The sequence below is a fragment of the Penicillium waksmanii genome, assembly GCF_028829765.1.
Source record: "Penicillium waksmanii strain IBT 27052 chromosome Unknown utg000002l:1.0-3326099.0:1.0-3328782.0, whole genome shotgun sequence".
NCBI classification, from domain to species: Eukaryota; Fungi; Ascomycota; class Eurotiomycetes; order Eurotiales; family Aspergillaceae; genus Penicillium; species Penicillium waksmanii.
This window is the reverse complement of record NW_026643249.1, coordinates 1572425-1599541: the sequence shown is the minus strand read 5'-3', so window position 1 is coordinate 1599541 and position 27117 is coordinate 1572425. Positions and strand designations below refer to the sequence as shown.

Genomic DNA, 27117 nt, shown 5'->3' with positions numbered 1-27117 from the left:
AACCGAGACCCTTCTTATAGCCGATATGGAGTACAGCCCTATGAGTAGAGAAAAAGAACTGATCATTTCGGACAATCTGGTCACGGTATTCGATGGAGGTGCCAAGTCCTGCTACATTTGAAGCCGCATGATTAAACTTCTAATAGAAATTACAGTCTAGAAGAACTAATTTGAAGATCCAATTAACCCAGATGACCAAGCAAAGCGATGAACATTAAGCAATCTCTATGGAGACAGCCTCACTTCACCCATCTCCACGCCAACTGATCTCCGATCCAAACCTCGGGCTTACCGAATCCAACCATATCCGAAACCAAGCTTTGAGGCGTACGCGGATGACTAAATATCACAACCAATAAACCGACAGAGGAACGAGAAATAGCCCATTAAGGTGATCCGAAGGAGATATCGGATGTGAATAGTTAAACCCCGGTCGGACTGGCGAGGGAGGAGAAGGGTACAAAGTTAAGTAATCCGCCCTTCTTCCGACTCGAACATCTCCAACTTGGCATTCCCAACTTGCTTCCTCTCCAATACTTTCCCCGCACCAGATGCGACTCGTATCAAGAATGGCAACCACCATCACCTCCGCCATCAAATTGCCCAGTGGCTTTGAGATTCCTCGCTTAGGCTTCGGAGTAAGCATTCATCCAAGATTATTTCCCCGATTGTCGCGCTCACACAAGTGTCTATCAAGGTCTATAAAACGTACGAGACGCCACCCCTCAACCCCCACCGCATACGGAAACTCCCATGCTACCCCAACATGAACTGACACACATCTCAAAATAGTCCCCCAGCTGACACAGAGAGATGCTGTCTCGAAGCACTCAAGGCTGGCTATCGCCATGTGAGTTGCCATTCTTACAAGAGATACCCCCCCCCATCAATACCCCGCATTACAATATGAGATATTGCGAGACCTTCCTCACTAACACCCAACAGATCGACTCTGCAGCAATCTACAGAAACGAATCAGGCTGCGGTGATGCGATTCGAGGCTCCAAAATCCCCCGCGAACAGATATTCTTCACATCCAAGGTCATAAACATCAGCTATGACGGGGCCAAGGCGCAAATCGACGAGTCCCTCGCCCTATCCAAGCTCGACTACATCGACCTAATGCTCCTCCATCAGCCCCGAGGCGGATCCGAGAACCGCAAAGGCGCATGGCTAGCAGTACGCTCTCATTTCCAGGTCCTCTTTCTTCACTCTTCACTCTTCCCCGGCTAACAAACCACCCGCCTCCACCACACAGCTAGTCGAAGCCGTCGAAGCCGGTAAAATCCGCTCCATCGGCGTCAGCAATTACGGAGTTCACCACCTGAATGAGCTTGAGGCATACATTTCCAAGCTCGAGACCGAACGAGGCGGTAAAGGCCGCGGCGGAATCCTAAGTATCAACCAAGTCGAGCTTCATCCCTGGCTAGGCCGAAAAGATATCGCAGACTGGTGCACGGCGCGAGGGGTCTTCCTCGAGGCGTATTGTCCGATTGTGCGCGGTGCGCGATTCGACGAACCGAGTGTCCAGAAGCTCGCGGATAAATACGGCAAAACGCCGGCTCAGGTGCTTATTCGCTGGAGTTTGGATAAGGGGTTCATTCCGCTTCCTAAGAGTGTGACGTCGGATCGCATTGTTGCCAATGCGGATGTGTTTGATTTTAGTCTAACGGGGGAGGAAGTACGGGCGCTTGAGACGGATGAGTATAGCCCCGTTGCGTGGGATCCGACTGTTACCAGGTTGGACGAGTAGGTCAACCTTAGGTGTTACTAGTCGGTCTAGTCGTATGATATGGGGTACTAGTGCTTTTGCAGGCGGACCTTGGAAGATAACAATTCGCGATTCTATCCATGTGAAAGTACTACCACCTGACCAATTAACAATATCTCTCAGCCAAAGTGGGAAACAAAAGTACTGAGACAGATGTAAGCAAGAATTCTTCAATGCTGGGAAGGATTCAACTCGGCAATATTTTCCAAGCTTCTGCCTATAAAAAGTATAGTAATGGTACTCCAGGGCTGGTACTAGTACTATCAAAAGTATATCAGAAGCCATATTTAACTTTGGAACTACTTCCCATCCACACAGCCAGTACCAAACTAAACCTGAACTAAACCAAAGTAAACTAATTCCCAACGCTAGCGAAAGTCCACAATAGACGGAGAGTACTTATCACTGTCTCCAAGCGCCGCATCCGTTCCAAGCCCGTCAGCGTGGACTATTCTAGCAGCGTGCAGGAGAGGCGGGGTAGTTCTAGAACATGGTCGACTCTGAGTCCGACTTCTCCCATGTCTCCAAATTCATTCTTGATTTTCAACTTCATGTTCTACAACCCTTGATACTCAAGGCTCCGGCATGCCAGTCTTCATCGTCTATGCTCGTCGCATCGGTCGTCCGTCAACTACCAGAAAGCAGAGACAGACTCGGAGTCAGCGGCAGCGGCAGCGGCAACGGCAACGGCAACGGCGAGGCATGGAAGTGGAGAAAGACCGGTTTGGCGCTGATGATTTTACAAGAGGTATGATTAATCAATACATCCATGGATGAAGCAGGTGATTATTATTTTTCTGTCTATTTGAAAGGGTTGGGTGGGAAACAATTGAAGAGAACCTTGGAAGAAGGGAAACCCACCAGGGCACCTTGCCAGGGAGAAGGGGGACATGGCCATAAATATCATGATATTTTTCTCTATTAAAATTTAAAAAATCGACGCCCTTTTTGGTGCCCTTTCCTTTCTTTCTTTTTACTGTCTCTTCGACAGCCGCTGACCGGACCCGACCAACCTCTAGGTCTACAGGTATTGGACACCGAAATGGGCCAGGACGACTGGCTCATCGCCTTCGCCCCAATAACCCTAATCTCGACCGGCGGATTCCTCGCGACAAACTTCTTCCACAACCGCGAGAGTACAGGGGATATCGACTACCTCCTCGAACCACAGTGGGCGCACGACAACGACATCAAAAAGCCGCTCCGCGACGCGATGACCCGCGCCGCGCGCCATCTAGGATTCATCGACGACTGGCTCAATGACGAAGTGGCCTTCTTCGTACCGGATAACCACCGCGAGCTACTCTTCGAGAAAGCCGAGGAACAGAATATCGTGCTGTGGGAAGGGGCGAATCTGCGCGTTCTCGCGGTGCCGCTGGAGTGGGCGCTGGAGCGCAAACTTCGTCGCATACATAATAGTCGGAGACATATTAAGCGCGGGTCGGATATTTCGGATGTGGTGGCTATGTTGAAACATTTGCGGACGCAGGCTGGTGGTCCGTTGAATCGGGAATATGTGAGGACGATGAGCATTTGCTCGTTTGAGATGCCGCCGGATAAACACACCATGAACGAGATAGCAGCGGCTTATCGAGACAAATATAATGAAGAGGCTTTTCTATAGGGGATGTGTTTTTTTGTCTTTGCTTTTTGGCGTCTGGCCAGCCGTTGTGCCTGGTAGTGGCTTTTTCTTTCTTTCTTCCGGCTCTCGCTCGTTCGCCCTTCCTTCTCACTTGCTCGTTCTAGACAGTGTAGAAGTGACCGGTATCGGTGACGATATTCCTCTCCGCAAAGTTGGGATTTTCCCCGCCTTCCTCAAGAACCAATCTCCCCGAAGCATCCAAAAATTCAGCCGGGAATCCAACCAGCAGATCCGCATCAATTGGCTGAGCGCGTTTGGTCCAGATGGGCGCGGCTTCAGCGGTGAAGGGAGGAAGCAAATCATCAAAGGACTTCCGATAGATATGCTTACTCTTATCACGGCGCATACCCAGACTCATCCGCCAGTTGAACGCGAGGGCGAGTTCCTCCGCGATACACGAGAGGATGGCATAGCGCACCGGATCCTGGTCCTGCGGGTCCGGAATTCGATGTATAGCCCAGGCGCGACGGGACTGGTAGAAGAAGTATTCGACCTCGGGCCCGATGGCGTAGAATTCGCGCGCAACGAGGGCCTCATAGAGGCGGTATAGGGATCGGATTGGGGTATCGCGGGCGCGCCAGAGGGGGATGGATCGCATGTTGGTGAGGTCGGCTTGGGCCTTGCGGGCCTGAAGCAGCGGGACATTATTCAGCATGGTCTTCACGGGGACCGGGGGTGGGAGACTGAAGTGCCATGTTGGGAGAGGCAGGAGGAGGCGGAGGAGAGCGAGGAAAGGGTGTTTCTGACGGTGGTTTAGGCGGGCGAGGCTATGTCGAAGACGGAAGGGGGATTCGAGGTCGTAGACGAAGCGACGGACGCGCATCCACCAGGTGATTTGGGATTTGGAGGGACATCGAGGTGCCATGGTGGATGGGGTGCTAGCTAGGTGAGACAATGTCTACTGGAGACATGCTGGGCTGACTGAGAGCTGGAAGCGAAGCAGGGTAGAGCAGAGCAGATCACCTTGGAAGTGAAGCAACGAATAATTGAGTAGCTTGCAAGGAGCTTTGCAACGGTCAGACCCACTGGAGTTTAGTTAATTTGGGCTTTGGTGCCTGACAACTGGGGCAGAAATGAGGCAGATTGATGGTGGGCTGGGATATCCGAGGACAGAGGACAAGGAGATACTGATGAAACTGATCAGTCTATTCCTATGGAGTTTAGCTGTTCATACACTTCCACTTCCACTTTCTATCATTCCCCAGAAATATGAAGTAACAAAGTACGAGTACCCCTTTGTTACTGTAGGAATGCGGTCTCCAAGTCCAGGGGCAGATCTAAGCAACTCAATCTGCTTCTGCTAATGTCCAGTATGAAGAACTCCGTACTCCCTACTCGTACACGGCGAACAAATGTAATTTCAGTGGATGGCAGAAGGAAGAGAAAAGGATGTAGACACCCGATACCCCAAGGGGCCACGGGATCCAGGGTCCAGGGGGCCAGGGTCCAACGTGCTTGATTCTCCACATCGATAGGCTGTGGTCTGTACTCCATACTCCGTTCCCAAACCATGGGAACTCTGGAATACCAGGTACCCTAGAGTACCTAAAGATGTGATCAGCACATACTCGTACATATATCCAGCCTATCTGATATCGCCAGGCATCAGGGCCAACCATCCCAGGATAGAGCCACACGTGGAGGGAGCGCTGATCGCCGCATGTGAACCCAAGGCGGCTGCTGATTTGATCATCCTCCCCACCCAACTTTAACTTCTTATTTACTACAAACTATACTCCGTATGCAAAAATAAGTGCATATCCATCCATATATGCACACTCTCGAAGACACCATTAACCCCTCTTCACTCACCATACCTAGGTACCGTCTCCCAAATCCCATCGCGTTAACTAACGGACCCTGAGTCTCTTCCGTGGAAGTGGGCCCTGGGACATTGGCATTTTAGGGCCAGACTAGAAAATCTGGGCCCGAAAAGAGAAACAACAGCGAGAAAATGCGAAGAAGAACAAGATATTCCGTACTTCCGACTCGGAAGTCCGACCAAAAATAGAGTCACCCTACCCACCAAGTAGTCAGTACTAGCAGAGGGATCACTGGGCCACCGGGGTGGGAGAGCTGATAGATGCACGACTGCCACATTCTTCCGCCAAGAATCCCGTGAGAACTTGAACCAGTGAGGTACCTGGGTAACTCCCTACGAGTAATGCAAACTGGACGGGTCCACAAGGGTTCCCTGAGGGGGGGTGGCAGCCTTGTGGGCCAAGGGATCATACACATGCCACTGGACGCAGGATTTCTTTCGTTAGGGCTAGTCTTCCCAAAGGGGGGCAATTCCGATGATATGTTAGCTCCAAGGGCCCAGCATCAGGAAGCAGCATCAAATTAGTGAGTTGGGAGTCCTAACTATTGGCTAATCTGGCCCCGTTTTCCTATTTCCATCTGTAATTTCCTTCCTGGGGGGCGTATCAGGTCGTCGGTCGAGGATCTGCGCGTACTACGTATATTGCGCGTGGTCTGGTCAATTGACTCTTGAGTTGGTCTTTTCCAGGATTCTCCAAATCACTTTCACCGGGCTTTACTTCTTCTCTTGCTCGGGGCTACAGAGAGGGGAATCAATACCTGACACGAGTGTCTTTCCTTATATTTGGCCGGCTTCTCGCTCTACGAGCCCATTTTACCCATCATGAAGCGCTCCACCATGTTATTAACAGGTTTGATCCTGACTATAGGCTCAACGGCAGAAGACTTGAGTCAACATGTTGATGTCTTGTAAGATTCCCCCAATACCATCCCTCCCTCTGATCTATCTATGATATCCATGATATCCATACTATCCACACCACACCATACCATCTACTGACTGTTTTCCTTGCTGCTATCCAGCATGGGATCTGAAAGTGGAGGCAACGACTTCCCCGGCGTTGCACGACCATTCGGCATGGTCAAATTAGGCCCAGATCTATATCAATCTGGAGCAGACGCATACTCCGGCTATCTATCCACAGGCGAATTCTCCGGCTTCAGTCTAATGCACGAGCAAGGCACAGGCGGAGCACCCAAATACGGAACAGTCTCCCAACTACCACTAGTTGGCAGCAATATCAGTGATCCGCTGTCCCAAATCACAGTCGCCCGCAGTGGGACGGATGAAGGTTCTGTGGGCTACTACAAGGCCCAGACGGGTCAAGCTGTCGAGGTTGAGCTCAGTGCTTCGTCTCGGGCGGGCATCTATCGATATAATTTCCCGGTTGATTCTACGGCTAACAACATCCTGGTTGATGTTTCGCATGTCCTGCCTTCTTTTCGCGGCTTGGGCTGGGGTCAGAATTATAAGGGTGGTAATTTGACTATCTTTGATGATGGGCATTATGAGGGGATGGGGACGTATGATAATGGTTGGAATGAGGCTCCCGATTGGTCTATCTACTTCTGTAAGTCGAATCCTACCCATGAAGACTTCCCTTTCGTCCCTGTCGGCTTGCTTGTATGCAGTCTTTCACAGTGTCTCATGCTCTACCCACAGGTGGTCATTTCGATACAAAGCCTGTGAGCAGCAAAGCATTCACGAAATTAGACACGATGAATAGCATCGAGCATCCTGAAGGTGATGTTTCATCCACATCAGGTTCTACAAGAGTCGGTGGGCTCTTCACCTTTACAGAAAGCGAGATTATCTCCCGAGTGGGTATTTCCTGGATCTCGACAGAACAAGCATGCGACAATGTGGATCGTGAGATACCCAAGGGCACTGAATTTGCCTCTGTCGTCGACGACACCATCTCCGAATGGAACGAAAAGGTCTTTTCAAAGATCAAGACCACCAGCACCAACGACGAGAGTCTGAATCTCCTCTACAGCTCGCTCTACCATATGCATTTGATCCCAACCAACCAGACCGGCGAGAACCCAGGCTGGAAGTCCCGCGAGCCCTATTATCAAGATATCTTTACCTTCTGGGTAAGTCTGCGTCTGCGCTGCTAGACACATTTAATGATACCACCTACTGATACCATCTCAGGACCTCTTCCGATGCGCAACCGCCCTCATCCAAGTCCTCCAACCAACCGCCTACGAAGAACAAATCCGCTCTCTAATCGACATCTGGCGCCACGACGGCTATCTCCCCGACGCCCGCTCATCAAACTACAACGGCCGCACACAAGGCGGATCAAACGCCGACAACATCCTCGCCGACGCCTACGTAAAGGGCGTCCGCGGCGCCGTAGACTGGGACGACGGATACCGAGCAATGGTCAAAGACGCAGAAATCACACCAGCAAACTACCCCATCGACCCGATGGCTCAAGATTCCTCAACGCACCAAGGCCGCGGCGCACTCCCCGACTGGCTTAATTTGGGGTACATCACGCCGCGGTTTACGCGGGCTGTGACGCGGGCCGTCGAATATGCTTGTAATGATTTTGGCTTGTATCAGGTTGCTTCTGGGCTGGAGAGGGATGCTGATGCGCGGCGGTACCTGAATCGGTCGAGGAATTGGCGCAATCATTGGAATCCGGACCAGAGTTCTTTGGGATTTAAGGGGTTTGTGGTACCTCGTGATCAGGATGGAACGTTTATCACGATTGATCCGAAGCAAGGCGGGTATTGGGGGGATGCGTTTTATGAGGATGGGTCTTGGGCGTATTCTTGGAATGATGTTCATGATATGAAGCATCTTGTTGAATTGATGGGTGGTAAGGAGCTATTTGTCCGGCGTTTGGATCTTATGTTTGATCAGGGGATTTTTGACTCGAGTAATGAGCCGTGTGTCTTTTCCCTCTTCCCTTCCTTCTACCCTTTCTCGCTTTGAGAGATGCTAATCCACCACAGGATGTTTAATCTGCCCTATCTCTACAACTACGTTGACCGACAGGATCTGTCCGTGTCGCGGGCACGTCACGTTGCCAAAGGTGACTACCATACCGGAAAGTCTGGTCTGCCAGGAAATAGTGATGCCGGGGCAATGCAGACCTGGCTGCTCTGGAACATGATCGGTCTGTATCCGATCACTGGGCAGACCACCTTCCTCATCCACTCGCCATGGTTCGAATCGATGACGATCGATCTGGGGGCGGGTAAGACGTTGGAGATTCTCTCCACGGGTGGAGATGGCAACGGGGACAGTGACTACTACGTGCAGAGTTTGAAGGTGAATGGCAAGACGTGGGAGAAAAACTGGTTGACCTGGGATGATGTCTTTGCGCAGGGAGGCAAGCTGGAGTTTGAGCTGGGGCCGACCGCAGTCAATTGGACGAGCGGCGTGTTGCCGCCGAGTCCAGCGTCGGAGTAGCAGGGATGAGTTCAAGTTGATCTTGCTCTTGTATATAATTAGATTGTTCTCGTGTACATAAGTTCGAGAAGTGGGGCGTCGCGGTGCAGTTCAGCAGAGCAGTTGTAGTCCGAGTGTTGAGCATTGAGCGTTGATCGTTGATGCCAGGATCGGATGCAGTATATTCAGTTGACCGGGGACAGCAATCGCAGATGCATAGACAGTTCGTCACAAAGTCAAGTACCAGAGGACTAGCCAGGGAGGCAGAGTGTAAAGAGAAGTGATGTGCTGAGTAGAAGTCAAAGAAGCCAAAAACAGGGAAAGAAACAAAAGCAGAGAAAGTCTGGACTTGCAGGGAGGCCCGAGCTCCCAAAGTCTCCGCATCCAGCGATAACGTTGAGAAGGAAGAAGAGAGGGGAAGTGCCCCCCTTTTCTTTTTTCCTTTCTGCATCTCTCAGTTTACTTTTCTTCTTCTTCTTTTATTCCAGGTTGAATTGTATCTCCCTCCATCACATCATGGCGGATCAAGCAATTCAAGCTGCCAAAGCCGCCAGCGCCCCCGACGGAACAGGTACGCTCCATCTGCCCCACCCCAGCTCCATCACCACCACCACCAACACCACTGACCCCAACCCCATAACAGGCGTCCTTCAACTCGATCCGTGGCTAAAAGACCATGCCGATGTCCTGAAGCATCGCTTCAGTGTCGTCAAGAAATGGGCCGGTGACATTGCCAGAAGTGAAGGCGGCCTGGAGAAGTTTAGCAAGGTCAGTGAGCTTAACTCAACACTCCCTCTTATCGCATCACCAAGGTCATCCCCCACCTGCTGCTGCATTCTTCCAAGTCAATTGAACTCCCCGTTAACCCCCTCCAGGGTTATGAAACATTCGGTCTCAACACACAGCCAAATGGCGATATCCTCTACAGAGAATGGGCCCCCAATGCCAAGGAGGCCTCGCTAGTTGGCGACTTCAGTACGTGCCGTGCTGATGAACAACCCGGATTTGAATCGCTTTACTGAGACTGGCAGACAACTGGGATGCCAATGCCAACCCCATGACCAAGAACAACTTCGGTATTTGGGAGGTCACCGTGCCATCCAAAGCCGGGGTCCCCGCCATTCCCCACCAGAGCAAGATCAAAGTACGCTCCTCCAATATTTTCAATCCAGACGTAATTCTGACTAGGATCGCCGTGCTAACCCCATCCGCCAGATCACACTGGTCCTCCCCCCACGGAGAACGCGTCTACCGAATCCCAGCATGGATCAGGCGCGTCGTGCAAGATCTCAGCGTCTCCCCAGTCTACGACGCCGTCTTCTGGAACCCGCCCGCCAACGAACGCTACAGTTTCCAACACCCCCGTCCCAAGAAGCCCGAGAGCCTGCGTATCTACGAGGCTCACGTCGGTATCTCATCGCCCGAGACAAGAGTCGCCACATACAAGGAGTTTACCAAGAACATGCTCCCGCGCATCAAGGGTCTCGGCTACAATGCCATTCAGCTGATGGCTATCATGGAGCATGCCTATTATGCCAGCTTCGGCTACCAAGTGAACAACTTCTTCGCGGCGAGCAGTCGCTACGGATCCCCCGAGGATCTCAAGGAGTTGATTGACACAGCACACAATCTGGGCCTCGTGGTCCTGCTCGATGTGGTACACAGCCATGCTTCCAAGAATGTCGATGATGGAATCAACATGTTTGATGGCTCGGACCATCTTTACTTCCACGAGGGTGCCAAGGGCCGCCATGACCAATGGGATAGTCGGTTGTTTAACTATGGACATCATGAGGTGCTGCGCTTCCTACTGAGTAACCTTCGTTTCTGGATGGAGGAGTACCAGTTCGATGGATTCCGCTTCGACGGTGTTACTAGCATGCTCTACAGTCACCACGGAATTGGAACGTGAGTATCTCTTCCCCAGTCATGTGTTTCTTTTCATATAGATTCGCCCATCGCTAACCATTATATGCTGTCCATAGTGGCTTCTCTGGCGGATATCACGAATACTACGGCCCAGCTGTCGACGAGGAAGGTATCACATATCTCACTCTTGCCAACGAGATGCTGCACCAGCTCTACCCCGACTGCATCACTGTCGCCGAGGATGTCTCCGGCATGCCTGCCCTCTGTCTACCCCACGCACTTGGTGGTGTCGGCTTCGACTACCGACTAGCCATGGCCGTCCCAGACATGTACATCAAGCTTTTGAAAGAGAAAGAAGACAGCGAGTGGGACATTGGTAACCTCGCTCACACCCTCACGAACCGCCGACACGGCGAGAAGACAATCGCCTATGCGGAAAGTCACGATCAAGCGTGAGTCCAGCCTCCCCTCCCCCCTCCTCCCCCTCTACCAATTGCTCCAACTAACACCAATCACCCAAAAGCCTGGTCGGCGACAAGTCTCTAATGATGTGGCTCTGCGACAAAGAGATGTACACCCACATGTCCGTACTAACAGAGTTCACCCCAATCATCGAGCGCGGCATGGCCCTCCACAAAATGATCCGACTCATAACCCACGGCCTCGGCGGCGAGGGCTACCTAAACTTCGAAGGCAACGAATTCGGACATCCAGAATGGCTCGACTTCCCACGCGAAGGAAACAACAATTCATTCTGGTACGCCCGCCGCCAACTTAACCTCACAACGGACGAACTCCTACGCTACCGATTCCTCAACGAATTCGACAGCGCGATGCAGCACACCGAAGCCAAATACGGCTGGTTGCATTCCTCGCAGGCGTACATCAGTCTGAAGAATGAGAACGATAAGGTGCTTGTCTTTGAGCGCGCGGGCCTGTTGTGGATCTTCAATTTCCACCCTACGGAGAGCTTCACGGATTATCGGGTCGGTGTTGATGTCGCGGGCACGTATCGCATTGTTCTTGATTCCGATGATGCCGCTTTTGGTGGGTTGGGTAGGAATGTTAAGGAGACTCGCTTCTTTACGACTGATTTGCCTTGGAATGGGCGCAATAATTTTGTTCAGGTTTATATTCCTACGCGGACTGCTTTGGTGAGTGTTATTCCCTATCGGTTCCTCTCTCGTCCCTTCCGAGTCCATCTCCTTCTGATATCACAACGTTGCTAACATCCCGGCCTCCAGGTTCTCGCATTGGAACATACACTTTAAACCCCGAGAGATACTACCCTTTTTTCCCCCCCCGCGCCCTTGTAATTCAATAAATACACAAAGGATGCTACGTTCAAGACAGATTGTTTAGTTAGCCAATTAGCCAGTAATCGTCCGAATATTATTTCAATGATGTGTACCACCAAATCCCTACTAGTACCTACTAGCATATGCATATGTTGTGCACTTGCAATCTAACCTCTGTGCATCCAAGTCCGAGATGACCTTCTGACAATTACATTGGTAAATCGAACATTAATTATGGGACTATATGAAAGATGGATCTAGAATCCTAAGCCGATTCCAAAATAGATACAACATGAGATGGAGATTCCAAAATCCCCTTTGAAGTTAGTTAGTGAGCGGACGATAGCTTCAAGAAGGCAAATATCCCTCCCCTCCCACCCAACTGACACGAATCAACATGACTTTGCCAGAGAAATGTTATCAAGATAAACCGACACATTAATGGTTGTTGTCAGCCTGCAAGTGAGGGTGGTACTTGTCGACGATGCCTGGAAAGTATTCTGGTATGTATGCCATGTGGATTTGGGGGCTGAGCCGATGGGGATCTGGAATGGTGTCGAGGCAGAGCTGATAGCCCAGCAAATCAGAGCGGATGCAACGTTGCCCGCGATAACTTCGTAATCCAGTGAAAAGGCGTACGTTTGTCCGGGGACAGTGGTCAGCACCTGGGTAATTTGAGCAAGATTCGACCCTACATAGAGGGTGTAGAGATCGAGTGCGTAGGTGGTGGTCTCGCCTGGCGAGACAAACTTGTGGGATCCGCCCCCAGCACCAATGAATGTCCAAGGCGATAAGCTTGCACCATCAAAATTGGGATTTGAGATGATGTTCACATTACAATTGGCGGAGCTGGTTGCCGTGGACGTGACAGTGGTGGTTGTAGTTGTTGAGACTGTCTGGGTGATGGTTACGTCGATAGTGGAAGTAGTAGTCGCGGTTTTAGTAACATCAACAGTATTGGAGATGGTGGTTTCAACAGTGACAGGCACGGTGGCAGTGACGGTAAACGAAGAAGTTGCTGTTATAGTTGCTACTTCGGTCACATCAACAGTGATTGTGGAAGTCTCGGTGGCTGTCACCGATGTTGTCTCAGTAGCAGTGCTATCAACAGTCTGGGTGGTAGTCTCGCTAGTGGTGATATCAACCGTCTCTGTATTGGTTTGCGTGGTTGTGATATCGGTTGTGGCGGTATTGGTCATGTCAACAGTGGAATCTTCAGTTACAGAGGCGGTCTCATGGGCTGTGATATCAAGGGTAGTGAAAGTTGTGATATCGCTAGTCACTATAGCGGTGATGAATTCGGTCTGTGTGGTGGGATTCTCGACAGTCACAGTCACAGTAGCGATATCGGTGGCAGTGGTGGTCGAGCAAGCGGTGACAGTTAACGTCGCTGGAATAGTTCTCGTCTTTGTGATATCGGTCGTGACTGTATCAGTCTTGACCGTGGTGAACGTGCCAGGGACTGTCTTGGTCACAAAGTCTGTGGTAAACTTTGTTATGTAGACAGTATGTATCCTGGGTTCCACAGAGTGTGTGGTGACCGTTTGAGTGACCTATGGGACGGATTAGTATCCTTAATATAAAGGCAAATGAGTAAGTATGTACGTACAGTAGCCCGAACCAATGTCTTGGTGGTGTACACTGTTGAGACCCAGTCCTCAAAATACAAGAAAGCACATGCGCTTTGCAGATGAGTAGCATGGATGCCTCTCAGGGCAGAGGGAGTGGCCCTTGCGGCACGCTCCTCAACCACGTCTCTCTTCGCGGGCGCGAGCGTAACCACAGCGGTGGTGGTTACTGTGACCCCATCAGTTTCCACCGTGGTGAAGGTTGCAGTTGTGTAGTCGGTCTCAGTGGCGGAGATAGTGTTGGTTGCAGTTTCCAAATCAGTATTGATTATAGTCTGGGACACAGTATTTGTCGCAGTCACGTCTACTTCCTGTGTCGTTGTGGACGATATTGTATTTGTTGCCGTCGCTGTGGCGGTATCAGTATAGGAAAGAGTGATAGTTTCCGTGTGATAGTTGGTTATTGTGGCGGTAGCGAGGTCAGTATATAGATTGCTGATGTAGACAGTCGCTGGCTCCGTGATAAAAGCAGTCACCATGGCCGTGGAGTAGTCAGTAATGGTGTTTGTAAATGTTTCAGTAGTCGTATCTGTGAACGACTCAGTGACCGTGGCAGCAGCATAATCAGTGATTGCGTCGGTGACAGTGTTTGTGATAAAGCTTGTTACAGGGATAGTGATGGTTTCAAAGTCCGGCTGGGTCAGGAACACAGTTGAAACCTTAGTGGAGGTTAGGGTCGACCGGTCCGTCACCGTCTTCGGGACAGTATGGGACACAGTCGAGGTTGTATGGCGTGTGGTGGTGCGGGCAGGCTTAGTGATCGTTGACAGACAATGCTCAATCGTTGTCTTGGTCGTCACTTGCTGCGGATGGTCGGTGATGGTCTTGGTAACCTTGACGGTGGCTGCGGCGGGAGTGACGGTTTTGACGACTTTGGTAACCACTTCGCATTCCTCTAGGATCAATTCACGACAGAAGGGACGGCCCTGGGGACATTTTCCAACCAAGCGTACAATTTCGGCAAGAGGGCCATTGCGCCAGTTCGACAGGGGCTTCCCAATTATGGGACACCATCCTCCATGGTTGCCCTGATTGGCATTGACATGATCTGGGGGAGACGGGGAAGGCAGAGCCACAGTGGTGGCTACGCATGTCAATGCGATCAGCAGTGAGCTCTTCTTCCAGATCATCGTGAAGACTCGCAGAAGGACTCGAAGTAGGAGCGACACTGTCCAGCAGAGTGGGCCGGGAAGAGTGGCATCGTGGCTTTATATACGGAGTTCTCCGTGTACGAGACGGTCTTCCTGGATGGGCTCCATGAGGAGAGCATAGCGGCCGAAAGTCTGAACAAAGGCCGTACATCGGGGGCGTGAAGGAGAAAATGCAATTTCGAGCGATCTGGGATGTGTTTTCGATAGGTCCAGATCGTGATCATAAGCGAAATACCAACATTTTGCCACAAGCTAACCTGGATTGGGGAGAGGAACCTGTTCGTCCTCTAAACCGCCCCATGGGAGTGGCGGCGGACTATTGAACGGTGGTCAAGACAGCATACTGGAGAGCGAGCCCAATGTCCAATGTCCAATGGCCAATATCCGAGCTGGCGGGTTGGGGTCAGGAACTTAGGAAGTAGCAGCGAATGGGAGTGACGGTGCATGCAGTGGGAAGCCGGTGGTGCCCAAGACAAAGCAAGCCCAAAGCTTGGAAAGAGCTTAGTTGCTCGTGTGGACCCGGCTTCCCCGGTTTTGTTTTTGTTTTTGCCTTCTGTCGAGCTCTGCTAGGCGGTTTATACTCGTATACTCGGCTGCATTCGCCTCTTTACCTGCGCGGGGGTTCACCCGCTCGGCTAGCATATCCTACACCTACACCTACACCCCCCCTAACCTTTTCTTTTAGCCCGAAATTATCTAGTGTTAGGTATCCAGTGTTAGTTCAAGTAAGGTATGATATGTTGGACTTTTTGCTCCAGAAACCACTACTCTAGAAGCAGCAACCTACTAGACTGACAACTTTACAACTACACCCTTTGTTTACCATACTAATATCTATCAAGGAACTTGAAGAACAGCCACATCACAAAGGAAATACAATTGACACCAGGTTATTTAGGGTTGCCTCACAGGGCCATGGTTTTCAACTCTAAATACACAATAATGAAACACAAGCCAGGCCAGGCAAGATGGGTTGTTGATGGGTAGGGGTGGGTAGGGGGGAATGGCCAAAGACTTCAAAAAAAAGATTTGAGTGTAACTCGCTCACATACAAGACAGACAAACGCGCATCTTCCTCTCCCTTTTCTTGCCCTCTTTTCTTGCCCTCCCGAACAGTATACCTTCCTTCCTTCCTTCCATCTGTCCCTCTCCTCGTATTTCCCCTTTCACGTTCTCTTTGTTTTGCTTCGAGGTCCGGCTCCGCTGGGTTGGATGTCATTTTGTGCCTATTTCCGTTCTTCGGCATATGTTCGCTTCAAGGACCAGTGATCCCTTTTCAGGGTTGACTGGGTGAAGGTACTAATATGCTAAGGAATGGCGAAATAAGGTATCCTGTAGCATAATCTCATCTGTTCTGCCTTTCTCCTACAAAGTGGGAAAAATTGAAGCAGGCGAGATAAGAAAAGCATGGCAGGAGCGTATTTCAAACATAGAAGAAATTCATTCCAGCCCATGGGGGAAAAAAAGACCAAGAAGAAATGAAAGAAGAGATCAAGGAACACGTAAAAAGTAATAAGAGGGGGTAAGATTTCAAGAAGAGAGGTAGGGTCAAGGATTCTTGAGAAGACAGGGCACGAAAAGGTTGTGTGGGATGGCGCCCGCTAGCTAGCAATTGATAAAGTTACATTTAGGCGGAGCCCTCGAGCTCAGCCAGAATCTTCTCACCCTTGGCACGGGCAGACTCGATGTCGCCAACCATGTAGAAGGCGTTCTCGGGGGAGGTCATCAGCCTCACCGGCGATGATGGCCTTGAAGGAGCGGATGGTGTCCTTCAGGTCGACCAGGGTACCCTCGATACCAGTGAAAACCTGGGCGACAGCGAAGGGCTGAGACAGGAAACGCTGGAGCTTACGGGCACGCTCGACGGTGAGCTTGTCAGCCTCAGACAACTCGTCCATACCCAGAATGGCAATGATATCCTGGAGAGACTTGTACTCCTGGAGCATCTGCTGGACACGGGTGGCGGTGTTGTAGTGGTCGTCACCGATGATACGGGGGTCGAGCATACGGGACTTGGAGTCGAGAGGGTCGACAGCGGGGTAGATACCCAGCTCGGAGATACCACGGGAAAGCACAGTGGTGGCGTCCAAGTGAGCGAAGGTGGTAGCGGGGGCAGGATCAGTCAGATCGTCAGCGGGCACGTAGACGGCCTGGACGGAAGTGATAGAACCCTTCTGGGTGGTGGTGATACGCTCCTGCATACCACCCATGTCGACGGCCAGGGTGGGCTGGTAACCGACAGCGGAGGGGATACGACCCAGCAGGGCAGACACCTCGGAACCGGCCTGGGTGAAACGGAAAATGTTGTCAATGAACAGCAGCACATCCTGTCCCTCCTCGTCACGGAAGTACTCGGCAATGGTCAGACCGGTCAGGGCGACACGGGCACGGGCTCCGGGGGGCTCGTTCATCTGACCGAAGACCAGGGCGACCTTGGACTCGCCATCGAGCTGGATGACACCAGTCTCCTGCATCTCGTGGTACAGATCGTTACCCTCACGGGTACGCTCACCGACACCACAGAAGACGGAGTAACCACCGTGAGCCTTGGCGATGTTGTTCTGGAGAGGGTAAGATTATTAGCAAGGGTATCGATTGATATGTGTTGATAAAAAGAATACTCACAATCAGCTCCTGAATGAAGACAGTCTTACCGACACCGGCACCACCGAACAGACCAATCTTACCACCACGGGCGTAGGGGGCAAGCAGATCGACAACCTTGATACCAGTGACCAGAATCTCGGCGGAAGTGGACTGCTCAATGAACAGAGGGGGCTCGGCGTGGATGGGCAGGAACTTGGTGGCCTTGATGGGACCACGCTCGTCAATGGGGTCACCAGTGACGTTGATAATACGGCCCAGAGTACCGGCACCGACGGGGACCTTGATGGGGGCACCAGTGTCCTGAGCGGAGACACCACGGGACAGACCCTCAGTACCTAGGGCGCGTCAGTATGGAAGGTTACTTGAAAGAAGGCAGGAAAATGCCGGGCCGACCGGTGTGGGTCCCCTTAGCGGTGAGGAAAGGGACAAACACGGTGGCTCGACAGGGGGATGGAAGAGACGAATGGTGAAGGGAGGAAGAGGATGTAGCTTACCGTCCATGGCAATAGTACGGACGACATTCTCACCCAGATGTTGCTATGATAAGGTTAGCTCGAGTCCAGGGGGCGGATGGAAAGGTGGTCCAATCAGAGAGCACGTACAGCAACCTCCAGGACGAGCTTCTGGCCGTTGTTGGTGGTCTCAACAGCGTTAAGAATGGCAGGGAGCTTTTCACCCTCGAACTTCACTGTAGTAGGACAAATATCATGTCAGAGAATATCCAGGGGAGTTGATTGAGATCGATTGCGATGGTTTTGAGGATGGATTGGGTCGAGGGAAAAGATTTTCGCGTCGACCATCAACCAGGGGAGTCGGGAGCGACGTACCGTCAACGACGGCACCAATGACCTGGTGAACCTTGCCGGCCTGAGCAGTCTCGGAGCTGGCGAAGCGAGCAGACAGGGCAGGCAGGGCAGAGGAGCGGAGAGGCTGGAAGGCGCGGGCGACGGGGGAAGGCCGGGCGTAAGTAGCCCTCCCGAAGGTCCGGGCGAGACCGCTGTAGAAAAAGGTTAGAAGAAGTCGAAAGGGAGGAATAAAAAATAGGTAGATGTTGAGAGGATGGAGATTTGGCGGGTAGTGATGGCGGCGACATACCTCTTGAACATGATGGTGGTGTTGAAGAGAGGTGGTAGGGATAGGTGGTTTTGGGGGGAGAGGGAAAAGGAAGAAGAGAAGAGGAGAGGTTGGTGGACTCTCGCGGGAATGGAAACGGGGGGGGGCCCTTAGCCTTTCCGGGGCGGTTTTGCCGATGGTCCCGTGATGAACCGAGTGTCTGTACAGCATTGGAGGGGAATTCCTCTGTCGTTTAAGTTACTATTTACTATAACTATAGTATGATGGTTTTTGTTACGAATTATTTATTATATACTCTTGATTGACTCCCATCTTGCCCAACCCTCTGCTCGGCGTGATTGTGTGGTTGTGCCGTTGCTAGGGAATTCCCTCGTCACCGGAGGCTTGGCGCCGGATGCAGGCACAGAACTATACAGAGAGTGGACTAGTAGGAGTACACTCTATAGAATAATAAATTGATACATATCTCAATAGCTAGATAAGTAGAAATAATATCTGAAAAATAATACTGCACCTCCAATTGATCTTAGTGGTGCAGATACCCTCCCAAAATACATTGCTGTGGTAGCTCGCAGCTCACCCGGAAATCTCTGACGTGTAACTCGGAGCCCTTCACCCGTCCATCCGCGGTCTGCTGAGCCCTGGAGCTCTAGGGTCAGCTCCATCGAGGATATATTGCCCTCTTTATACTTCAACATTAAATACTAGTAGTCTAATAACAGACATTTATTCTCCAGAAAATCACTAAAAATACAACCTTCCTAAAATGCATCTGAACACCCCCTCCCACCATCTCCTTCCCCCGACAGGGGTTCTCCGCACCAGCTCATGCAGGTTCCGAATCCCTCCGGCGACACCACGCCATGGCCACCTACCAGCTACCACCTACGTAGAAACGCCCAGCCGTAACAGCAGGAAAACCACCAACACTGTAGATCAAAATAGAACAAAAAAAAGGCCAACATATTTCTCTATGGGCTACAAAGGAGATACATTGATTATAGCACAGTACGAGATACACGCATTTTGGGATGCTGCGAGCGGGAAAAGGACAGGGTGACAAAAAATGGGCATGAACGCGCTCAGCCCTGCGCCGGCGGACCGAGCAATTTGTCGAGGATCGAGTCCATGAGATGAGAGGACCTTCTCGACAATACCTCCCAGTTCCGGTCGACGTCAATATCTGAGGTCGAATTCACCCCCGATCGGGTTCGGGACCCATCTATTGCTTCTCAAGGGGAGGGCTCTGGACGAAACCCTTGCCCTCGTAGCCAGGCTTGCTGATGCCGTGGATGGGGTTCATCTTCTCGGCCTGTAAGGGAAGAAGGAAAGAATATGTGAGTAAATGCTTGTTCCAAGTTTCAAGTTCGGGATCTGGGGGTCGGGATTGGCGCGGACGCGACCGCGACCGATACCGCACCCGAATACCAGGGCGAAGAGTACGTACCTTGGCATATTCATTGGAGGCCTCCTGCCACTCCTTGGACATGGTCTTGGGCTGGGGCTTGGCGAAGAGGTGGATGGCGTAGAACAGGGCGACGGAGACGATGGTGAGCTGGGCGACCTTGAAGAAGACCTTCCAGCCCTCACCCTTAGGGGCCTGGGCGCGGGGGCCGTGGGGACCGAAGGCAATCCAGTAAGCTAGAGATAGGGAAAAGAGATCATGTTAGCGGGATTGGGTATAGATATAAAACACACAGAGAGAGGGTATGGGATGACATCCGGGGAGAGGAGGGGGTAGTGAAATTTGGCCCTCGGATGTCGCAGGGTAGTGGGAAAAGCAGATGTAGCGACGAACAAATACTTCCAGAGGATAAATACGTACCGGCCTTCTTCTCCTGGATGGTCATCTGGTGCCAGTCGACCTTCATGCGGTCACGGAGCGACATCCACAGGTCGGCCTGCTCCTGAGGGGGCATGCCCTCCCAGCGCTTCTCGATGCTGGCGATGGTAGGGTTGGCAATGGCGTGCTCGGAAGCAAAGCGAGCCTGGATGGCGTTCACAGAGGCAATTGGACCGGCGCGGATGGCGGCCGGGCTGCGAGGAGCAGCGCGAGCGATGGAGCGAAGAAACATTGTGCGGCAGGTGGGAGGTGGTGGCACCACGTCGAAATCGAGTTAATTGATGAGGGTTGTTGAAGAGGGAGACCGTGACCAGCAAAGTCCGGAACCGCGAGTCGACTCGACTGGGGGAGAGAGTGGAGGGGGAGTGGTGGTGAAGGGATATGGAGAAGGACTGAAGTTGTTCTTGGTCGTTTGGGAAAGTCGAGGTTTCCGGCTTAGCGTCGTTCGCGGTTTGGCTGCCCTCTGATTGGCTGCTCTCCGCCACGCCCGGTTGGCCGCCAGTGAGAAGCATCATCATTCTCATCATACGATATATGCCACATGCAGCCTAGGAAAATTGCTTGTCCTGGGCAATTGAGGCTATTCTTTCACTTATTTTTATTTAGCAAAATGTCCTACCTTATTTCATATACATTCCGGCCTCCCTGCCTACTCCCGCCCACCAGTGCGCAGCGGCTCGACTTGTACTACCACCAGCCATATGACAACCTTGCAAGTAGAGAAAGTTATAGGATGTCAAATTGAAGCTGCCATTTCCTGAGTACTATCTACAGGTCCTAGGGGCATTTCCCTTTTTAATTTTAGAAAATTCGCGCCATTCGTGCCCTACCACGCAAAACCTGCACACATCTATCCAAGGAAAACGCTGGATTCAATCTCGCAACCTCGCTACCAGCAGTCACAACAGCAGCGGAGGTATTCACTCCAAAAAAGAAATGACGGTGAAAGAGATTGTATCGATGGAATTCCATAGGAAAAGGAAACAGGCCAAGTCGTAACGGTCTTTGCATTGCAACTAGGAAGAAAAAAGAAGAGGGAGAACGGTGTGCAGAGAAGGTTATGGATTGTTCGTGCCGTAGCGCCTCCGAGGGTATGTTATTCCCTATCGATCACGCGGCCCGGACCCAGCCGGCGCTCATCATCTATTTAGCCTTGCCACCGCTGGCCTCGGCGAGGACGGCGCTCCACTCAATCTCGGACTTGTCGTCGGCGTGGATGGAGTTGGCAACGTTCAGGGCATTCTTGAGGACCTCACGGGTGCTGGCGTACACCATGGATTGCTGAGAAAAGGGAGCAATTAGCAAGGATTCTCTTTTGGCTCTATCCATCCCATGTAGGATGCTGGGGGTCAATTCCATGGGATTTGAACATACACGAGTGGGGGTGTCTTGGGGAACCCAGGAGATGAAGATGATCTTGCTTCTGTAGTTTCCAACGGTATCAGCGGGGGGGGTTCTCATTCGGTTGCAGAGAGGAATATAGGGACATACCGCTTGCCCTCACCACCACCGAGATCGTACTCGACGTCGTAAGTGGCGTAACGGGGAGCAGGGTTACCCTTAGAGTCGCGGGCGGAAGCCAGCTTCTCACGGAAGACCTCGTAGTCCTCTGACTCGCTCTTCTCGTCGACAACAATCTGCTTCATGTCGTCGGAGATCTTGTAGATGACGTACTTGACCTTGCGGCTCATGCGCAGGTCATTGAATGCTTCGATGCAGTCATCGTGGACGGAGACACTGTAGATCGGATATCAATATAGGATTGGTCGTGGATGGGTGGGTGGGGAGGGGAAGAGCTTGAATTGAAACCGTACCCAGATGCGAGCTGCGAAAGAATTTGCGTTAGTATATTTTAATACAATGCACAAGAGGGAGTAAGAATTATACGAACCGACATGATTGCTTCTGTAGATGAGAGATGAGGAAAAGGGGGACGACCGGTCGCCTAGGCTGAAGGCACAACCATGTCAGCGGCTGAGGCCCCCAAGGAAAGACCTCCTCCATGGCGAGTGGGATAAGGTCCCGACGGCGCTCATGAATAGAGTGTTGGAGAAAACTTACAGAGGAGTAAAGACAAGGAAAATGGAGGATGGATGGGGGAGTGATGGAGGAGGCGGAGGGGTTGTTGCCCAGGTGTTGCGATGGTGGGGGGGGGGTGTTGCACGTGATGCTGGGACACCCAGAGGGGGCAATAAACAAAACACCGGGGAAAAGTATAACTCGAAGGAAGAATTATAATCAGAGTGGATGGGACGAAAGGATCTGTTGCTGATGATTCAATTCTATTTATTGGGGAGATTTATTATTGCCTGTCAGGCATCCATCTGATCTTGACAAGGTTCCCAGCTTTGATTTTGTCCCGCCACAAGCAAAAGGTACTTACCATCTACTTGTACTCTAACTACAAACTAGGATATCTACTGGTAAGCACAAGTGTGAATTCCCAGTTCTGCGGCACCGACAGTAATTGGAGGATCACACCACCTGGTGAATCTGCATGACATGCTTTGATGTACATGAATCCACAATCTCTACCTGTTGTTCCTGTACGGAGTAGTACATGTTGAGGTCTGCCTGCAGTCTAAATTTGGAGCAAAGCCCAACCATGGAACACTCCGCCGACACGTCAGTGCCTCCGCAATTTAGTACTGTTAGCACATATGTATACATCCTATTTCTATAAGATACGTATGTATCTCCCTTCATGTGATTAAATTGCAACATCTCAAATTCATCACACTCGTAACATTCAATTCATACCAACGTCGAATATTTATCTAGGCGTCACAATTAGGAACACACTCGGCCAATACCGCCAGACATCTCCAATAATGAATCTAGCAGCCTAAGCCTTCGGGGCAAACCTGGAACGAGTGCGATCGGCGATAGCCTTCTCGTCGAAAATAAAATTGACACTCTCATGGGCAACGGTGGCCTCCGCCCACCGCTTGAAGCGTGGGGTTTGCTCCAACAGTGTAGGCAGCTTGGCACTCACCAGACCGTGCTCGGGCTTAGCGAATCCCAGTAAGCGGAGCACGAAGGATCCAGTTTGGACCTGGTGTAGGTGAAAAAAATCAGCATTATGCACAGACATACATGAAGTTTGGAGAGTAGCAAAGGGGGAAAGATGAGGGGGGAAGGGAGTATGATGACATACCTCGGCCAGGGTAAGCTTCTCGCTACCACCAAAGAACGGACCCTTGCCCTCTGTCGAAGCGAGCAGAGGCTCGACCTCCTTCTTAACAGCAGCGAGCACGTCCTCAGCAGCAGTATCACGCTCCGCCTCATTGGTAGCGCGCAGACTGGCGAAGAAGGGTGGGAGAACCTTGCTTATAAATGCATCGACGAAGAGAGCAATGCGGGCCCGGTAGAGAGCGTTCTCGGCCGGGCCTGAAGGAGGGGAGAGATGCGAGGGGTGGGCGTCGGCGATGAATTGGGCGACAATTCCGGACTCAATGATGATCTCGCTGTTGTATGACAGGCTGGGGACAAGACCGCGCTGGTAACATATAGGTTAGTACATTCGTATATCCTCGTATTCGGACTGGACATGGGGAGGGGGGAATGGTCCAAGTTCTTTAACGATATCACATACGTGGTTCACTTCCAGATACCAGGGCTCGCGGGGGGTGTCGAGGTCAATAGTGACTTCTTCATAGTCGAGGCCGGACTCCTTGAGAGCAATGTGGGCGCGGTGTGCCCATGGGCAGCCGCGGTTGGTATAGAGGATGATCTTGGGCGAAGACATGGTTTTAATCGGAGGTGGTTGGGATGTAAAGTCGGAGCTTGGATTGGATCCAGAAAAGGAGGGGAGACGCCATAATTTATGGCATCGCGAAATCCGGTGGAGGGGGTGGATGGATTAGTAAAAGCAAATGGCGAAATCGATGCCGTGGTCGGTGCCCGCTTAACCCCGAGGCGGATAAGAAATGATGCAGAAATGTGGGGGGGAGCCGGCCATCCATGGGACTTCCCATAGGATCCCCGACTGCCATCGTGGTCCACCCCCGGCCTGTCGTGCTACACAGTACATATGTATGCAGATACTAGTATTTTTGGACATGGTAGGTTGCAAGGTCAACTTTTTCAATGAAATTCGAGTCTAATTATGTACATACATTAATGCGTGCACTAAAGGGTATTCCAATATCCTCCGGACTAGAAAGCAATCATCAAATGACCACACGTCGGGGCTCGCGCATCAGGACGGACCCGATGGCTGGCACCGTACATAAGAAGACAGAACGCGATCAAGGCCAGCCTCGGTTGGGGGTAGTGGACCTTGCTCCGTAGCGCCAGCGTCCGGTTCCGCGGGAGATAGATCAAAGAGAAGATAAGAAAAAGGTTAAGAAGGAAAGGACGAGATATGAGTCGCCGTAAAATGAAGGGGGGTATATAGAATACGAAGAAAACTGAACACAATCATCCCACCTGCATCGAAGAGGACGGAGGCCAGCCTGGCCTGGCGGGAAAAGGATAGGTGAACTCCTCGCGTAAGCTGGCGCGACGAATGACAATGCTGCACACGCTGTCGTCAAGGCGTAATTCGGCATGAAATCAAGGGAAACAAAAATAAATAAAAGATTTCCCTTGACTCAAAGCTCATCTTCATCCTCCGTTATTCCACCTTCAATGATCTTTCGCCAATGTTGTGGAAGGCAGATGCAGACAAGCGGGAATGCCTTGATTTCGCCTGAGGGTGCTGGTGATGGACTGGGTCGTTGCGAGCCGCTAGAGACGCCGCTGTCGCGCTGCCCACGATGGATGTCGTAGTCCTCTGCCCGCTCGGGGATTCGGACACCAGTGGCCCAGCCATCGTCCCAAATACCAATCACCTTGAGCATTTCACCGCGGTCCAGTTCGAACTCATCGCCTGCCCGGGCAGAGTATGCCCACAGGGCAGCCACCTTGTCGCCGGGGTGAATCTCGTCTTGGGAGTAGTAGTCGCGGAAGTATGACAGCTGCTCGGACTGGCCACTGGTTACACCTTCTGGAGAAGAGTATGTGTTCGCCGTACCGGAGCGAGGCGAGCTATCGCTCTCCAGTCCAGCCAGAGCAGAGCTGCTCGAAAGCGAGCCATGACGTTTCCCGGTCACAGGGGGGGATACTCCTACTTCTTGACATGGCCCCTGGGCTTGCACCCATGGCCTCGGAGTCGGAAGAATCACTATACGGGCCCTTGGTTCCTCCACCTCCAAACATCGACCGCGATGTTCGCGAGTAGGCGGGCGAGGAGCTTGGCATTTCGCGTAAGGCAGACATTCGTGTGACACGGCCTCCAGGAACCATGTTAATGTTGGTTGGGCTGTCAGTCTGTTGCATAGATGGAGAGCCTCCTTTTCTTTGTGGGTTCGGTTGGTTGAGTGCGGCATCAGTCTGTGATTTTTTACGGCGACGGGTGCGGATGCAAAGTAAAGCTGCTAGGGCCGCGAGAATGGCAGCTGCGACAACAGAACCGATCACAACTCCAGCAATCGCACCTCCGGACAAGCCTTTGTTCGAGGTCTCGGCATCAGCTGCCGCGGAAGTAGTCACAATTGGCTGCAGAGTGACAGTTGCGGCTGGGATCGAAACTCCATCGCAACGGGAGGTGGCATTGGCGCCTACGCAGCATGTGTCGGTCGAGTTAGGAGAGCTTGAAGCGCAGTACGTGCAGAGACCGATCGTGTTGGATGAAAAGCCGCAGTTCTTTGATTCGTTATCGGATCCTTTGATACAACTACCACTGAGGGAGTCGGATGGCGATGAGCAAACAGTGAAATCAGCGCGGATCTGTTTCATATAGTCCTCGTCGGTACCAGAGCAAAGATTGGCGTTGACCATGATTTCTTGTTCGCTAGTAGCCCATAGTGCGCAGGACTCGGCACATAGCGGTTCGGATTCTGTGTCGGACAAGTCGCAGTCCGACTTGGAGCTCTGGATGAGGCTGCTGCAGATCACACTGGTGGTGTATTGGCTGTAGTAGTCGCTCATTGCGCTGTTGTTCAGGCCTTCGCAGCCCAATACTTCGGAAAAACTACGCGCCTGGAGTTAGCCCAATGGTACCTTCACCTCAGTCGTTGCTGACCACACTTACTGTGAAGTAATGTAAGTTCCCTGGACGTAATCGCTCAGGGATTGATCGAAAGAAGTCAAATTAGAAACATTCTCTAGCCATGGGCTGTGGTTATTGAGTTAGCGCGTCCGATTGGATCCCATCTCAGATCGAGAATTTGAACGGGTCGACTCACAAGTCCGCATGTTGGCTCGAATTAGTCGATACCGAAGCGCTACTCCAGGCAGAACAGGCAGTCGACCCTGATAGAGAAAGACAGGAGTTCGCCATGCCGGGTGAAGAAGACCCTCAATGGTCCACGCGCGAATCGAGGAATGTGGGCGTGTGGAATGTGTCAAAGTATGGTCGAGAGCCGGAGATTATACGAATCGCATGTCGGGGTTGAATTTTTCTCTGCTGGAATCTCGAGGGATGAAGAGGTCGACCACAGGCCACCAGAGAGTAGCGTCAAGCTCGAAAGGGAAAGAAAGGAAGAAAAAAAGGCGCGAAGAGAAAGGCAGGATAAACGAGTGACTTTCGGGTGGACAATGCCGTGGACCCGCAGGAAGGAAAGATCGAGCACCCCGGAGGCGCTCTCTCGATCAAACTGAATTGAAGTGGGAGAATTGAAGAGAATGGATGACCAATCGAGAGGAGAGAAGAGGAGGAGAAAGGTCAAGTGCTAAAGATGAAGAGTGAGGTGTGAGGTGTGTGACTTTGGGGTGGAGTCGGGGTGGGCTGGGGACCCGATTTCCCAGGGGTGAGACGAACTTGACTGCGAACCGCCCGTGCCTGAAAGAGAGGCTGGACCTGGAACCTGGAACTAGGCACTTGGACCATACATACGGCAGAGAACAGCTGTTTACAGTGTACGGAGTACTGTACACACAAAAAGGGGCCGGGCCCAACGGTGTTTCTAAGCCGTGCCTGTCTAAGCCTGTTTGGTGAGTTGGCGTGTTTCATCCTCCAC

At 51.8% G+C, this 27117-nt stretch overlaps 11 protein-coding genes across 11 annotated transcripts; 4 read left to right on the top strand and 7 right to left on the bottom strand.

The window, feature by feature from the left end:
• Positions 1-569: 569 nt before the first annotated feature.
• Positions 570-1753, top strand: N7481_002284 (aldo/keto reductase; the record flags this gene model as incomplete). Its single annotated transcript, XM_057261503.1, has 5 exons — positions 570-638; positions 698-708; positions 793-850; positions 946-1179; positions 1259-1753. 5 exons carry the CDS (start codon positions 570-572, stop codon positions 1751-1753), a joined length of 867 nt encoding a protein of 288 aa, XP_057126435.1.
• A 508-nt stretch (positions 1754-2261) lies between these two features.
• N7481_002283 (uncharacterized protein) lies at positions 2262-3395 on the top strand (the record flags this gene model as incomplete). The annotated part of the gene is made up of 2 exons (XM_057261502.1): positions 2262-2493; positions 2791-3395. 2 exons carry the CDS (start codon positions 2262-2264, stop codon positions 3393-3395), a joined length of 837 nt encoding a protein of 278 aa, XP_057126434.1.
• A 118-nt stretch (positions 3396-3513) lies between these two features.
• On the bottom strand, positions 3514-4278 carry N7481_002282 (uncharacterized protein; the record flags this gene model as incomplete). Its single annotated transcript, XM_057261501.1, has 1 exon — positions 3514-4278. The coding sequence occupies one exon, from the start codon at positions 4276-4278 to the stop codon at positions 3514-3516; it is 765 nt and encodes a 254-aa protein (XP_057126433.1).
• A 1779-nt stretch (positions 4279-6057) lies between these two features.
• On the top strand, positions 6058-8664 carry N7481_002281 (alpha-1,2-mannosidase family protein; the record flags this gene model as incomplete). The annotated part of the gene is made up of 5 exons (XM_057261500.1): positions 6058-6143; positions 6258-6805; positions 6877-7331; positions 7393-8138; positions 8205-8664. 5 exons carry the CDS (start codon positions 6058-6060, stop codon positions 8662-8664), a joined length of 2295 nt encoding a protein of 764 aa, XP_057126432.1.
• A 495-nt stretch (positions 8665-9159) lies between these two features.
• On the top strand, positions 9160-11783 carry N7481_002280 (1,4-alpha-glucan branching enzyme GLC3; the record flags this gene model as incomplete). The annotated part of the gene is made up of 7 exons (XM_057261499.1): positions 9160-9214; positions 9287-9411; positions 9519-9618; positions 9675-10551; positions 10629-10964; positions 11036-11666; positions 11757-11783. The coding sequence occupies 7 exons, from the start codon at positions 9160-9162 to the stop codon at positions 11781-11783; spliced, it is 2151 nt and encodes a 716-aa protein (XP_057126431.1).
• Positions 11784-12202: 419 nt separating this feature from the next.
• N7481_002279 (uncharacterized protein) lies at positions 12203-14568 on the bottom strand (the record flags this gene model as incomplete). Its single annotated transcript, XM_057261498.1, has 2 exons — positions 12203-13300; positions 13420-14568. 2 exons carry the CDS (start codon positions 14566-14568, stop codon positions 12203-12205), a joined length of 2247 nt encoding a protein of 748 aa, XP_057126430.1.
• A 1682-nt stretch (positions 14569-16250) lies between these two features.
• Positions 16251-18302, bottom strand: N7481_002278 (F1F0 ATP synthase subunit beta; the record flags this gene model as incomplete). The annotated part of the gene is made up of 6 exons (XM_057261497.1): positions 16251-17150; positions 17215-17531; positions 17691-17733; positions 17799-17884; positions 18024-18193; positions 18292-18302. The coding sequence occupies 6 exons, from the start codon at positions 18300-18302 to the stop codon at positions 16251-16253; spliced, it is 1527 nt and encodes a 508-aa protein (XP_057126429.1).
• Positions 18303-19492: 1190 nt separating this feature from the next.
• Positions 19493-20345, bottom strand: N7481_002277 (cytochrome c oxidase subunit IV family protein; the record flags this gene model as incomplete). The annotated part of the gene is made up of 3 exons (XM_057261496.1): positions 19493-19582; positions 19718-19911; positions 20096-20345. The coding sequence occupies 3 exons, from the start codon at positions 20343-20345 to the stop codon at positions 19493-19495; spliced, it is 534 nt and encodes a 177-aa protein (XP_057126428.1).
• Positions 20346-21256: 911 nt separating this feature from the next.
• N7481_002276 (actin-binding ADF family protein) lies at positions 21257-22010 on the bottom strand (the record flags this gene model as incomplete). The annotated part of the gene is made up of 5 exons (XM_057261495.1): positions 21257-21394; positions 21488-21536; positions 21605-21850; positions 21928-21938; positions 22005-22010. The coding sequence occupies 5 exons, from the start codon at positions 22008-22010 to the stop codon at positions 21257-21259; spliced, it is 450 nt and encodes a 149-aa protein (XP_057126427.1).
• A 948-nt stretch (positions 22011-22958) lies between these two features.
• N7481_002275 (glutathione S-transferase family protein) lies at positions 22959-23861 on the bottom strand (the record flags this gene model as incomplete). Its single annotated transcript, XM_057261494.1, has 3 exons — positions 22959-23168; positions 23271-23612; positions 23709-23861. The coding sequence occupies 3 exons, from the start codon at positions 23859-23861 to the stop codon at positions 22959-22961; spliced, it is 705 nt and encodes a 234-aa protein (XP_057126426.1).
• An 847-nt stretch (positions 23862-24708) lies between these two features.
• N7481_002274 (SH3 domain protein) lies at positions 24709-26438 on the bottom strand (the record flags this gene model as incomplete). The annotated part of the gene is made up of 4 exons (XM_057261493.1): positions 24709-25174; positions 25236-26129; positions 26190-26273; positions 26344-26438. 4 exons carry the CDS (start codon positions 26436-26438, stop codon positions 24709-24711), a joined length of 1539 nt encoding a protein of 512 aa, XP_057126425.1.
• Positions 26439-27117: the final 679 nt, after the last annotated feature.